General features: G+C 36.8%; 1 protein-coding gene across 4 annotated transcripts in view; it reads left to right on the forward strand.

The window, feature by feature from the left end:
- Positions 1-15,192, forward strand: part of ATM (ATM serine/threonine kinase) — an 86,358-nt gene that overhangs the window by 67,609 nt on the left and 3,557 nt on the right. For 2 of the 4 annotated variants that reach the window (XM_010572590.1, XM_010572592.1), the window contains exons 48-60: positions 208-327; positions 1,363-1,580; positions 2,341-2,548; positions 3,494-3,607; positions 4,012-4,170; positions 5,262-5,400; positions 5,764-5,846; positions 7,150-7,290; positions 8,290-8,406; positions 10,934-11,083; positions 12,323-12,488; positions 13,814-13,900; positions 13,979-14,093. In XM_010572590.1, the coding sequence (XP_010570892.1) occupies positions 208-327; positions 1,363-1,580; positions 2,341-2,548; positions 3,494-3,607; positions 4,012-4,170; positions 5,262-5,400; positions 5,764-5,846; positions 7,150-7,290; positions 8,290-8,406; positions 10,934-11,083; positions 12,323-12,488; positions 13,814-13,900; positions 13,979-14,093 (1,817 nt within the window). The remainder of the gene's footprint in view (positions 1-207; positions 328-1,362; positions 1,581-2,340; positions 2,549-3,493; positions 3,608-4,011; positions 4,171-5,261; positions 5,401-5,763; positions 5,847-7,149; positions 7,291-8,289; positions 8,407-10,933; positions 11,084-12,322; positions 12,489-13,813; positions 13,901-13,978; positions 14,094-15,192) is intronic. The other 2 variants (XM_010572591.1, XM_010572593.1) reach the window with 2 other exon arrangements.

Consider the following 15,192-nt stretch of genomic DNA (forward strand, 5'->3'; position numbering starts at 1 on the left):
ACATAGAATGTGAATGTGATTTAAGGTTATTGACTACTGTAAATGTAGATGGTAAATGACTGTAGATATTACATATAATAGGCCCAAGTGATTGAATTATATTCAGGGTTTGAAAGCTTTATAAATTGCCTAACTCATATGTAAAAGGTGTTTTTATTTAATGCCTCCCTCTTTTTTCTTTTTTTCCCAAAACTTGCTTTCTCAAAGGTTGAGAATGATCCTCGTATGAAATTGATGTACACAGAGTGTCTGAGGCTATGTGGAAGCTGGTTAGCAGAAACATGCTTGGAAAACCCTACAGTCATCATGCAGAAATACTTGGAAAAGGTGCATCCAGTCTTTGAAATGTGCAGTCTTTGAGATAATGCTGTGCTAAAATATGGTGTTAAAATGTCAAATTTTTCAATGCAGCCTTTGTTTTTCTGGATTGAAATTATGGTTTCTTATAAAGTATTATAGTTTCACATAGTATTGTGTAATACTGTAATTTTATAAAATATTCAGAATATATGTTTATAGAATTCACAGTGAAACTTCTGTGCAATATTGGCTTAGGAGTGCAGTGATTGCAACTATTAGTCCAGTTTTCCTTTCCTATTCCACTCCATCCCCATCTTTCCTTTCCTTCTCAGGACAGATCATTCACTTACCGTGTTTTCAGTATGGGCATTCTATTTGTAACATTCTCTTTCCAGGTGCTGGAAACTCTTGTTCTAGTGTTTCAAAGTACTGTAATTTTTTTTTAACTCTTAGTCAATAATAGAAGCATTTTTATTATATTTGTCCAGTCTGCATTTCTTTATTTCATGCTAATTTGTGAAACTCTACATAGTTGCTTTTCTCTGTTACTCTCTACAGGCTTTCTTCACTCTGATGATTTGAATCAATGACTTTCACATATAATTTCCTTTTCTTTTGGGCACTTTTTGGCCTGTCTTTTATTTATTCTCACCATCTTATATTGTAAGGTTGTAAAATTATTGTAAAACTTCATGCCTAGTTACTTTAAAAGATAGATAGCTGTAGGAGACTCCTGTATGGTTATTAAAGCTGTTTCATACAGGATAATCTTTTTGACTGTTTGCACTAGAACACTCCTCAAATATTAAATTCACTTAGGAGAAAAATACTCAACCTGGTAGGTTTTATTTTGTATGCATATATATTCCATCATAGGCAACATTAAATAACCTGTTTGAGCAGATGACCCTGCTTGAGCAGGGGGGTTGGACAAGATGACCTCCAGAGGTCCCTTCTAACCTCAACCATTCTGTTTTTCTGTGATAATAGAGTTTAATCAAGTATTACGCAGCACTATTAATCTGATTATCAGTCTTACCATTATTGTAACTTCCCTTTTAGGCTGTGGAAATTGCTGCAAGCCACAGTGGAGACAGCAGTGATGAGCTGAAGAAAGGAAAGATGAAGGCCTTCCTGTCTTTGGCTCGTTTCTCAGATAATCAGTACCAGCGAATTGAGAATTACATGAAATCTTCAGAGTTTGAAAATAAGCAGGCATTACTGAAGAAGGCCAAAGAGGAGGTTGGCCTCTTCAGGCAGCGTAGATTTCAGGCAAATAGGTGAGCATTCAAATGGAGAGGTGGCTACTATGGAGCTATTAAAGGCTCCATCTTTACTAATTCTCTGGGCAAGTGGTACAGCATGGGTCACATCTCTACAGCTGAATTTTTCCTTCTCCACAAAACAGTGGTCAAATCTGTAGTGCTTGTTGCAAATAGTTTCTGAACTGTGCCTGAACATGGTCTAGGAGAGTGCTAGGCAGTGTGGTCCAAAGCTAAGCCAAGGAATGTTACAGCAGTTAAACAGTATGGATGATCATGGGCCAGAATTCACATTTATTCCCTGGATCTGTTCAGTCTATTTGACAGGGAAAAGATTACAGAGTGGAAATAAATGAGTTTGAGATTTTTCTCCATTACACATTTGGTGAAAGAGTAGAATTCATCTTAATACAGAATTCTTAAAGATTTAGTAAGAACAATTGCAAGTGAGTGGATAAAATTGAACCTCAGCTGTTGGAAACTGAAGTCTTTACACAAATGATCTGGACTGGATATTCACATTTACACCAATATTGAGATTAAATCATTAAAAAGAAAAAAGACACTGACTGAAAATTTACTTAGAGGGGTGGGTCTGTGTGGACATACACCAAAGCAATAACTTCCACAATTTGGTTTCTCGGTTGTTTATTTTTCTGTGCTTGTACATACAAAACAAGTTTAAAAAATGTTAAATTAGTAAGAGAACTAGGGACGGCCTTGCTGTAAGTTCATTAAGAGATAATTTGTTGTTTAAAAATAATGTCTGTTCATATAGGTATACAGTGAAGGTTCAGCGAGAACTTGAACTGGATGAATGTGCCATACGTGCTCTAACTGAGGATCGTAAGCGTTTCTTGTGTAAAGCAGTGGAGAACTATATCAGCTGTTTACTAAGTGGAGAAGAATATGATATGTGGATCTTCCGACTCTGTTCTCTATGGCTTGAAAATTCTGGAGTTGATAGAGTCAATGAAATGATGAAGGTATATGTCTGCTGTTGCCTTTCCTTATACTTTGACATTAAATTATCCATCTTTCTTCTCCTTCTCATCCTATGTTTCTAGAAGATGAATTATAGTACTGTGCAGTGTACTTTCCTATGTATCTCCTTAACAGTTCCCTCAAAACTTGTTTTTTTCAGTCATCATTGCTCATCAGTTAGTTTTTCATCAGTGAGAGCTGTAATTCTCAATGCATTTTAATTTAATTTAATTCAATTTAGCATTTTAATTTGACAAGTCTGTATGATTAAGCATATTTCATGATCTTTCACTGTTGTCACCTTGTTCTTTACACACCTTGGATACTACCCATCTTCAACATCCTTTAGTACGTTATTCTACTTTATATAATACATACTTTTAGGTGAAAGGATATGCTTTGAGATTGTATAACACAGTAGCTGGGGACCAGTAAAGTTCTCATTCTCAGGCTTGTTCTATCATTTCTAGAATCATGCAAGAAATCTGCTAGTTCCTACCTAATGATCTGTGTATAACAGAAATCTGTATAATTTAATTATTTGCTTTGTATTATAATTAACTTTGAAAAATATAAAGTGTTCCTTTACTCACATTTTTAACACACAATTGTTTCTTGTCTTAAACTAGATTGTAATTTTTTTTTTCGATTAGGATTGTCTCTTGCCACAAAGAATCTAGAAATTAATTCTCAATCAATGTATCTAAGAGCTGCTCTAATATAATAGAAAATAGTTTTCTTATGAAGCACTTGTAGAATTTAGGGCACAGGGACCAAGATGATGTGATACTCACTGGATTGCTATTTGATCACACAGCAATGATTACTCTCAATTTAAAAAAGAATGCAAAACCAAAATTGCTAGCTCTTACCTGGTATTTTGTTATTAGCTTTGTGTGTGTGTGTGTGTTTAGTGCAGCTTTCTAACTGAATTTTCTCTACTACAGAAAAATGCAGAGAAGATTCCTTCATATAAGTTTTTGCCTCTGATGTACCAGCTGGCTGCTCGGATGGGAACCAAGAGGATGGGTGGTTTAGGATTTCATGAAGTTCTGAATAATGTAATTTATGCTTTTTATATCTAAAGATATTTTGCTTGGCTTAGTAGTGCATACTTCTAAAAAATATGTATCTTCCTTTGTGCAGTTGTAGCTAAATGAGTTATGTAGGTGACATAGGTGTATTAAAAATGAGTGATGCAAAATCAGTATAGTGGGGGGAGAAGGGGAGAGGATTGGAGACTTTTTTCCTTGCTACTTAATTGATTTTCTTGTTGTAGAATAGTCTTATGCAGGTATAGGAATGTACTTTGAATGTACTTTAGTTGTGGAAATACCATCGAAGTATTACTCTGTTTTTCTTATTAGGAACCTTAGAAGTTCAAAAGAATTAATAGTGTTAATTAAGTAATTTTTTTTCTTCTGTACAGTTTTCAATATTGGGATCTTTTTGTTTTTCTTGACAGCTAATGTCTAGAATTTCAATGGATCATCCACATCATACTTTGTTTATAATATTAGCTTTGGCAAATGCTAACAAAGATGAACTCCTCACAAAACCAGATGCAATAAGAAGAAATAAGTTAATTAAAAATGCACCGAAAGAAATCTCCCAGCTTGATGTGGTGACTACAAAAAAATTCTATTCTGTTAATCACATTCAGTCTTTTCATTTTGTTAAAAAATGGAAAAAAAAAAAGTCAAGGGGTATTTTAGTGTAGAGCTCATCAGCTGACATTTGTTAAGAAAGAGTAGGAGGAAGAAAGTACTTCTAATAATTAAAAAAAACTCCTTTTGCACATACATTGATAATTATTATTGAAGGAAGTAATTATGGGATGGAACAAATCATGGTTAACGAGTCCTTGATGTGTGATTCTGTAAAAGGCAGTTTAGATGCAACAAAGACTTGAGTGGGTTTATTTTTAAAAGTACGTACTGAATTGAGTATTTTTTCTGCTTTGAGTAATAACATCTGTTCTAAGTAAGTATTTAGCCTTGTGTGGGATATCTTTTGTTCCTTTATATGATCTTTATATGTTAAAAGCCATGATGATAGGTAATACTGAACTGTGCCTTCATGTTAATGTTGTTACAGCTTAATTTTTGTTGGAACCTGTCTTTGGAATCATCTCATATCTAGATTAATGCCCCTTCTTTCCCCCATCACTATAGGCCTGGCATGGTTGTTTGTCATTACACTCTTACTTCGTACACTGATACAATTTTTCACCACATTTTTATGTGGCTTTTTTTCATCTTTCTCTCAGATTTGTAGTTCTTTTGTGGTCCCACCCTTAGGAGTAGGATTGTGCTAAACTCAACTAAGTCTCTCAGAGTTAGGCATGATTTTTGCCTTTTCTGTACAGGCTTTTTTTTCCAGTTGGAAGGAAATAACGGAAGCAGGAAGATGGTGGAAGAACATCCAAAACTGCCTGTCCCTTTTTCTGAAGAATTTTTTGCACTTTGCCGGGACAGATTTGCTCCTTCTCCATCCCCAATAATTTTCTACTTTACTCATTATCTCAGATTAGACAACACAGAACTTTTCTTCGAATTATTTTTGTTCATATCAGGCTGTCCATTATTGCAATTTTCTCTGTTTTCATAGGATGTATCTCAGTTGTACTTACTTGACTGCATGTTATGATGCATCTTTAATCTTACGAGGTACAGTTTGCAAGATCTGATATTTGTATTCTGTTGGATTTTTTAGGACAGAATGGAGGCTGCTAGCAATATAATCAGTATCATAAGAAAAAGGAAAGCTCATATGGTTAGAGGCGTTGAAGCACTTTGTGATGCTTACATCACATTAGCAAATGTAGATGCTACTCCATGGAAATCTCAAAGAAGTAAGTCTTGGAAAAATTATTTTTGTTTTTAATAGTGAAGATATGTTTTATTTTCTTGGATTAAAAAGTGTATTTCTAAGTATTGATGTTTAGTTAAAGGAGATACTGTGCTAGCAGTGTGTCCTGTTTTTGATAAATGTAGAACTTAGTTTGGATCAAAAGTCATAGTAATTACTTGCACTGTAAGGTTCAGACTTTGAGTATGAAACTCCAGACAACTCCAGTTGTCCCGTGGTCATCATCAGCTCGACAGACATGTGCAATGAGGTTTTGGGTCCCAAAAGCAATGTAAGCTGGGTTTTGTGAGCTTTGATGTGTGTTTATAGTTCTGAATTTAAAAACACAAATTCCTTTTAATTACAGAAGGAATAAGTATTCCAGCTGACCAGCCAATTATTAAACTGAAGAACTTGGATGATGTTGTTGTTCCTACCATGGAAATTAAGGTGACTGAAGTTGAAATAAATACACACTATGATATCAAATCTTAGAATCAACTTCAAATTTTTATAATGGCAGCCAGGGCATATATTTCTTCATCAGATTCCCATGCTCTTTACAGGTCAGCCTACCAGGGGTACTTTCCTGTTAGATGGGAGATGCAATGTGAGATGCTTTCCTTAGGCTTTAGAAGACCTTGACCCCAAGTCTTACACTTGCTGGATAGTGGCTTATTGTGTGAAGATGGCTTTGCCACTGTTACCACTGACTAGCCTTTCATTATCAAAGGGGGTAGCAAGCTACCTAAATCCCAGAGAGGATCTGACTTTGTAAGTGCTAGCTCAGAGTTTCAGGGGGGCACTTAATGTCCAGAAAGTTGTGAGAATTAATAGATACGCCTCTTCAGCTGTTCTTAAATGGCCAGCTTATGTGTCTTTACCATTCAGTAATGGTGAATAACGCATTCCCATTAGCATAAGTGGTCGATTGTATGGGTGCACTCATTCTTAGATACCACATGCTCTACCTAGGAAACTTACCAGTTTCAGGAGTGTAGAGTTGTTTTTTGGGCCAGCCACCTAAAATGTACATCTCATGAAGCCAAACTTCCCTATGTTGAAGTCCCTCAGGCTATGTCTATAAAGCTAAATAAAACCAAGCCAAGGGACATTATGCCCTTTGACTTCAGAGGCCAGAAATTGCCACTCAAGCTAAATAGCATTTGTTTGTAGGGCTCCTGTTGGTCCCAGGTGTTGGTCCTTTGTATGACTTGACAGTTTCTTTGCCTTTCTTCTTCTCCAGTACTAACTATCTGAAATAGTTGAAGGTCTGCGATGTAAACAGCTGGAGTGATATTTCCTTATAGCTAACTGAGTAGGGTTGCTTTGTGGCATGAGGATATGGAGGATGGCTGAAGATACAGATCCTGTAGATTTTAACAATTTTAGGATTGTAGATTGAGTTTGTTTGCCGCCTAATGAAAGCCTAATGCCCCCCAGCTGTACATGAACATTTTCTAGAGACAGTGCTAGTTGGGACAGGCTGAAATTGTGTCAGAGCTTGTTTAGTGGAAGTCTGCAGCACCGTGTCCCCTCTACCAATGAGGTGAACAAGGAGGAATCAAACTCACTCCTTTGCTCAGCATATTTTTGTAGCCTTTGTGGGTATTATCCTTGTAGATGATGGTATGCTTATATTAATATTTAGCATATAGTCTGCTAATGAGGTTTGCAAACAACTCATTACCACTTTCTCTGAGTGAAATGGAGGTAATATTTGTATTAATTTTAAACTAATTTATAATTTCAGGTGGATCCCACAGGACGCTATGAAAATTTGGTGACAATAAGGTCTTTTAAGCCAGAATTTCGGTTAGCAGGAGGCCTGAATCTGCCTAAAATAATAGATTGTGTAGGGTCAGATGGTAAAGAAAGGAGGCAGCTGGTAAAGGTAAGTTCTGTCAGTTGTAATGACATCTCAGACACTTGGCATGTAGAAATTTTTTTTAAGTTCTTGTGTCAGTTTTCTCATGTATCACTTCTGTACCATGAGCAGACTTTTCACAGCTCAGTGTCAGTTTTCTCAGTGCAGGAATGCTTTAATAAAGGAAATTACAAAGTAATAATAAGTAATATAACAACAACAACAACATCATAATAATAATATCTAATAATAAGTAATAATATTTAATATTTTTGTAACTATTTTTCAGTAATGCATGTAATATACAGTAGCTTACCTGACAGCAACCAGATCTTGCGTGGTCATGCCTCAAGGAGTGACCTGGACTGTACAGCAAGTAAAAGCCATCAACATTTTGTGTTAAATACCTCTGTTTTTCTTTCTTCCCCATATAAAAAGAATTAAAATTCAGAGACAATCAAAAACATGCACATAGAAACACAAATCTCTCAAAAAATTTATTTCTCATTAAACTCAATTGATTTCATTCTGTCTCTCTTTGAATGTAAACATTCAGCAGCTGCTAGGAGAATTCTGTTTTGCTGTTAAGTATCGGGTAGTTTTGCAAGTTTTAAAGAGAAGCATAAATCGCTAGATCTGCGTCCAATAATCAGAACTGCAGCGCCAACTGATGCTGCTTCAGCTGTGTGCTGGATTGCTAAATATGGTGAATGAAACATCCATTTTTTTAAAAGGGTACCGTGAGGCAGGTAGGTCAATTGAAACCTTAATCAAATAACATTTGTCAAAAAAAAGAAGAAAAAGGTGATGTTTTAAGTTAATGATGGTTCTGTTTAAGCAGCTGAGCACTATTAGAAAACCAAATGCAGAGAAAAACAGTTGTTAATTACATTTTATTACAGGTGATTATTGTGGAAAAGTAACTTGTGTTTTGTGAAAATTTTTTAAATAATTTTTTAACGTTGATGAACAAGAAGTTGGATGCTGAAAAGTGTTCTTTAACTGCTTTTTCTGTTTATGCTAAAGGGGCGTGATGACCTGAGACAAGATGCTGTTATGCAGCAGGTTTTCCAGATGTGCAATACATTGCTCCAGCAAAACACTGAAACACGAAAGAGAAAATTAACAATCCGAAGATACAAGGTAACACTAAACAGCTGCTGCAGCAGAGGAATAACTGCTACCGATAAAGCATATTTCTCCATTCTCCTCTTTTTAACCCAAAGACAATATAAAAGTGTATTTATTTGTGTGTTGTTAAAATATTCACTGCTCCTTTAAGGTATGGAATAAACAATTAATACAATTTAATTATTAAAATTACAACAATTATTACAATTTAATTTTTTCTAAATCCTTAAAAAAAAATTCTGATGCCAAATATATATTTAAATACTTTTCAAAGCTTTCTTTACATGAACTTATAATTGAAAAGAAATTAAGTCATGCGCTGTCCTTGAATTGTAAGTTGCTAGTCATTAAACTTGAGCATACAAACTTGTTTATGAATTCTCATCCATTTTAGTGTTGCGATATTCCTTAATTAATAATTAATTTTAGTCTTGCAGTATTCCTTACAATTGAATCCAGAAGTCCCATCTAGTGTCCATGCAGAATTTGAATTGCAGAACTGTTTTTGTTGGAATTGGAAATACAAGAATAAATTCTTATTGTGAATGCAGAAAGTGTATTTGAACAGGAACTTTCCCCTCCTCCTTCCTTTTTATGTGCTTGGGTTTATAACAAAAGCTATGAAGGTGACCTCTGAATAAGTGCTCTCTAAGTAAAAGTTCTTGTCTTTGACAAATGAGAAATGTGCACTCCAGAATCTCTAAAGGAGCTTATCTGGATTGCTAGCATAGTTTTAAGAATTCACAGGTGGAGTTAGAGTCACGGTTTTTTGACTAATTTTCAGTGAAGACTCAGGTTTTTATGTGTGCAAAAATGAATGAGATAAAGACAGTTTAACAGTTAAAGGAAAAGCCGCACACGCAAGCAAAGCAAAACAAGGAATTCATTCACCACTTCCCATGGGCAGGCAGGTGTTCAGCCATCTCCAGAAAAACAGGGCTCCGTCACACGTAATAGTTACTAGGGAAAACAAACGCCATCACTCCAAACATCCCCCCTTCCTTCTTCTTCCCCCACCTTTATATGCTGAGCGTGATGTCATATGGTGTGGAATAACCCTTGGGTCAGTTTGGGTCAGCTGTCCCAGCTGTGTCCCCTCCCAACTTCTTATGTCCCCCCAGCCTGCTCGCTGGTGGGGTGGGGTGAGAAGCAGCAAAGCCCTTGGCTCTGTGTAAGCACTGCTCAGCAGGAATGAAAACATCCCTCTGTTATCAACACTGTTTTCAGCACAAATCTGAAATACAGCCCCATACTAGGTACTGTGAAGAAAATTACCTCTGTCCCAGCTGAAACCAGCACACTGCTACAGCAATTGAGGTAACTCAGCAGCAACCCCATGCAGCGCTACAGGCTTGGGGAAGAGTGGCTGGAAAGCTGCCTGGCAGAGAAAGACCTGGGGGTGCTGGTTGACAGCCGGCTGAATATGAGCCAGCAGTGTGCCCAGGTGGCCAAGAAGGCCCATAGCATCCTGGCCTGTATCAGAAATAGTGTGGCCAGCAGGAGCAGGGAGGTGGTTGTCCCCCTGTACTCAGCACTGGTGAGGCCGCATCTCGAGTACTGTGTTCAGTTTTGGGCCCCTCACTACAAGAAAGACATTGAGGTGCTGAAGCTTGCCCAGAGAAGGGCAACAAAGTTGGTGAGGGGCCTGGAGCACAAGTCTTATGAGGAGCAGCTGAGGGAACTGGGGCTGTTTAGTCTGGAGAAGAGGAGGGTGAGGGGAGACCTTATCGCTCTCTACAACTACCTGAAGGGGGGTTGTAGTGAGGTGGGTGCTGGTCTCTTCTGTCAGGTGGCTGGAGATAGGACGAGAGGAAATGGCCTCAAGTTGAGGCAAGGGAGATTTAGGTTAGGTATTAGGAAAAATTTCTTTACTGAGAGGGTTGTCAGACATTGGAATAGGCTGCCCAGGGAAGTGGTTGAGTCACCATCCCTGGAGGTATTCAAAAAGCGAGTTGACGGGGTACTTCAGGACATGGTTTAGTGAGCATGGTTGATGGTTGGACTGGATGATCTTGAAGGTCTTTTCCAACCTAAATGATTCTATGATTCTATTACAGCCAGTTATGAAGTGAGAAACTGTTCCCTAGGATGGAAAGCAGAGTAAGACAAACCTAATATGTTCACACAGCTACCATATGTTTGTTCCAGATTTTACTTTTTGTGTGAAATTTCCACAATGCTTGTATTATCCCATTCAAGCATAGCAAGCTGTTGGCAATCACAGGTCATTCAGAATACCAACGCAAACATGCAAATTGAGTATAATCAATAAGTTGTATTGAAGTACCTAGTAGAAGGTTCTCTGGTCTAGGAAGAAATTTGCAAGTATTTGATTGACAGAAAAACCTTGAGTGTATTTTATATATGTGTATTTAGAACATATATTGGGGTAAGCTGTATGGTTTGGAGGGGTTTTGTTGTTGTTTGTTTGGGTTTTTTTTAAAACAAACACAAATATACACCCACGCTCTGTGGCATGCATATTCATAATTGTGTGTGTATAACCCTTCCCCATGTAGCAGTGGTTTTGTTTTTACAGGTGGTTCCCCTTTCTCAGAGAAGTGGTGTTCTTGAGTGGTGCTCGGGAACAACTCCCATTGGGGAGTTTCTTGTGAATGTCAACGAGGGAGCTCACAAGAGATACAGGCCAAAAGATTATTCCAGTTATCAGTGTCAGGAAATAATGATGGTGAGTCAAAATAATTAAAGAAAAATATCTGGCTTACATTCTTTTACACAGAGGGTTGGTTTTTTACATATTTATGGAGAATTATATACTATGCTCTAAGTATATCATAATGAATATGACCAGTGGCATGAAATTAGTAGTTCTTCAAACTAATCTGAATGCAGCCTGGGAAGAGTTCTTACAAAATCAAAAATTGCTAAATGAATGACTGTTGCAGGAAAGATTTGAATATAGCTGAATCTCGAAGAAGTCTGTGAACTCTTTTCTGGAATATAAATCTATTGGAATTCCAAAGTGATCATTACAGAGACCCAACAGTGTCAGTATAAGGTTATCTGACAGATTTAAGTTTTATTTGTCATGTTTCTCATTGCATTGAAAAATCATTTTACTTTCACGAATAAACCAAAATTCTAAATACTAGTCCTTGAAAATAAAAACATGGTTTTAGAATGCAGCTGAGATGAATGTAATGTCTTAATTGCTGTTAGACAGTATGAAGGGGTCTGGCTTCTCCTCCACCATGACAGCCATGTACCTTACACCCCCCATAGTGAGTCAGCACAGGGAGCTAAGCCAAAGAAGACTAACTTTATGTAAACTGGCAGAAAAATACCTGGTTCAGTAGATACAAGTAGAGGAAGGTTCTTTCTTCTGATGGTAGGTAGCTGCTATGTGGATTCAGCTGGTTTAGTTTAGTTCCACAAACCACCTCACCATACATTTAGAAAATTGCAAATTTTACTTTATATCACCATGATTGTGCAAGAAATTATTTCTTTAAGTTGTATAGTACTAACAGGATGAAAGAATATTTAAATCTGGCTTTGTGCAGCTTTTGCATGTGAATGAGTGAGAATGACTTTCTTGCAGTGACATGAGCCATCAGATAAGCAAAGATACCAGAACAGAGTGCAGGAGGAAGTATCTCCCAACGAGATGTGCTTACCTGTACCTGCATATAAAATACACATGCTGAGCCAAAGAAATGGGAGTATGTTTTTACATGTAGCCCATGAGTTGTGTATGAAAATTTAATTTAGTAAAACAGATAGAAAGGTGCACTAAAGATTGCTGTAAAAAAGACATTAATTCATAGCTCAGAGAGGGAAAGGAGTGAGAACAGCATTTGATGGAGGGGAGAGGGGTAGAAAGGAGGAATGTATTTATTTCAAAGGAAGAGGTAATTTCCTTTCGGAGCAGTCAGTCATGGGGAAAACATTTTGTATTTGTTTAAAGGGTGCACAAAAGGAACATTCTGAAGAGAAATACAACCTCTTTGTGAAAGTCTGCGAGAACTTTCAGCCTGTGTTTCGTTATTTCTGCATGGAAAAATTCCTGGATCCAGCTGTGTGGTTTGAAAAACGGTTGGCGTACACTCGCAGTGTGGCCACATCTTCTATAGGTATTATATTGGATTATTAACATGGACTTTTTAGATTCTGTAAACAAAGAGTTTGTACCATTCCAGAGGTAATGGCTATTCTGCTTTTGTCACATGTCATAAAAGGGGCAGTAGGGGGCAAAAACCGCCAGCAAGAAACACCAGCATTCTTTTTGTAATTAAGATTTCTGATTCATCCCCCCACTTCCCCACTGCCCCTTTCTGCAGTAGAAAAACAGCATGAAATTCTGGTTGGTTTTTTTTTATATAGTGGTTTGTATTTTTAGGTTCTGGTAGGTTTCTTTAAAGTTTCTACCTGACTAATTCTGTTGTTTTGATTTATCATGTACTCATTTAATCTCAAATGTTTTAACTGAGTTGAAAAGCTTAATCTTTTACTTTCTTTGTACTGGCATCATTAGCCATGGCTGAAATTTTTTTTAAGCTTTGGCATTTTCACCTTGATTTTGTATCTTAATAAGGAGATATATGTACTTGGACTGTGGATTTCCTTTGGATGACTCGCTTCTACATGGAATCTCTGGAAGACATTTGATAGTAGATTGTATACATTGCAGTAGATCCTCTTTTAGATGTTAGCATGTTGTTTATACACCTCTTTTTGCTGAAAAAAATGAAGTAGATGTATAGTTCAGGAAAATTCAGATGAAAGACTTTTGTAGCAAATACTACTGCTATCCATGTCCATTACCTAATAGAAAAACAGTAAAGGGTGTAATTTGCAGCAAGGGAGATTTAATTTGAAGGTTTCTACATTTAAGGACAGTAAAGTGCTGAAATAGGCTTACACAAAAGATCTTATAAATTGTGTCACTGGAGATTTTTAAAATTGACTTAGACAAGAATCACTCAGGAACTATTTAGGTATGGTTGAGCCGCCCCTACTGAATTATGTGCAGTCCTATTTTCTGGATTACATGATACTGTGAGTTAAAAGGTTTTTTTAAAAATAGTAATAATAAACCCTAATTTTCTTGTGCACTTGGCTTTTATCCTTTTTTTTTTTTTTTTTTTTTTTTAAAAAGCTGTGAAAGTGTTTGGTTAACCTGTCTACAGAGAGAAATGGGAAGGAGTCTGTGGAGTAGATGAAACAATACACAACTGTATGAGAATAACCTTTTTACAACTGTATTCAGTTAGCCTTTTGAGTTTGGATTTGTGGAATGGCATTTGCTCTTTGCTGGAGTAATATGTATACACAGGGGAAGAAATAGTCTCACTTCTGTTTGCACGTGTTACACTGATTCTAATAATCTCTTTGTTAAATTTTCCCTGGTTTTTATGGCATGTAAATATGGTTTCAGCACTTAACCTTTTTGTTTTAGTTGGCTACATTCTTGGACTTGGAGACAGACATGTTCAGAATATCTTGATAGATGAACAAACGGCAGAACTAGTGCATATAGATCTGGGTAAGTAGGACAGGCAAGAGAACCTTAATTTTTCTTTACTTTAACATTTTTTAAAACACTTCTTATCCTTTCATTTAGGGGTTGCTTTTGAGCAAGGTAAAATCCTTCCCACACCAGAGACTGTTCCATTTAGATTAACCAGGGACATTGTGGATGGAATGGGTATTACTGGCGTGGAAGGAGTCTTCAGAAGGTAAGTGCTCCTGTATTGCATAGGGGTAAGGAGGCAGCAGAGTACCTTCGGCATTAACATTGTTACATGTTAAATAGTTCCGATGCTTGTGGTGATAGTATCCAAACCTAAATGCTGTCCTCTAATTCATACACTCTTATTTATATAACCAATTACAAGTTCATTATTGTTGCTCAGCTTTTCATATTCTTCACTAATAATGGGTTATTGTCACCTTCTTGTGGAATTCTGGGATGGCTCAGTGCTTCCAAAGGCTCCACAGCTAAATTTCATCCCTTGATTTAGACTGCTGGATTTTTTTCCTTCAGAACTATGTATTTCTTTCAGAGCTATACTATATATTTGGAGCTAATAAGTTTCTTTGAACCATTTTGGTCTGTCTCTTATTTCTGTTCAGTTTTATGCAAGTAATTTGCAGTCTTTTCCTCTTTTGGATCATATATTTGATATTACTTTGCAAGTGCAATATGTCAGTCCCACAATAGATTTGAGCTGGAAAACAGAAGAATCCTAAAAGGGCTGAGTTTCTGTCAACCTCCATCCTATCTTCTGTGAATGACCCAAGAGAGCCCTGAAAAGGAGGACATTTCTCTCTTCATGATGTTTGCAAACCCCAAATTTCTTGTCTTTAAAAAAGTACATAGTGTTGTCTTTGTAAGGTAGCAATTAACGTTAATAAGTAGTTCCTAATATACCTTTGTCCTGTGAAGGAACAGTCACTGCCACTTCTATTCTAAACATGATGGTGTCAAATTCACAGTTCCGTGTTACTTCTGAAACTTTTGTCCAATGATACAGAAAAACATTAATTGTTTGGCTGCAGCTGAAGTAAATACAGTATAAAAGGCACTGGTGCAGATAACTGTTTCTGCCTCAGCCAGATTGACTTGTAACTAACAGTTTAGGTGTAAGTGCATAAAGAAGTCCTCTCAAGATGGGGTGTGAACATAGTTAACTTTGTTGGGTGTGTTCTCATCCTGAAGTAGACAGGAGGCCTAATTCCTCTTTCACTGGAGTACCTGTCCTGTAAGGAAAGTTTTGTATTCCTTCCACAAGTTTAGTTTGCTTGGGAGTGAATGGAAGTAACCACTTCTGTATC

This window comes from Haliaeetus leucocephalus, unplaced genomic scaffold (genome assembly GCF_000737465.1).
Source record: "Haliaeetus leucocephalus isolate CR32 unplaced genomic scaffold, Haliaeetus_leucocephalus-4.0 Scaffold351, whole genome shotgun sequence".
Taxonomy (NCBI): Eukaryota; Metazoa; Chordata; class Aves; order Accipitriformes; family Accipitridae; genus Haliaeetus; species Haliaeetus leucocephalus.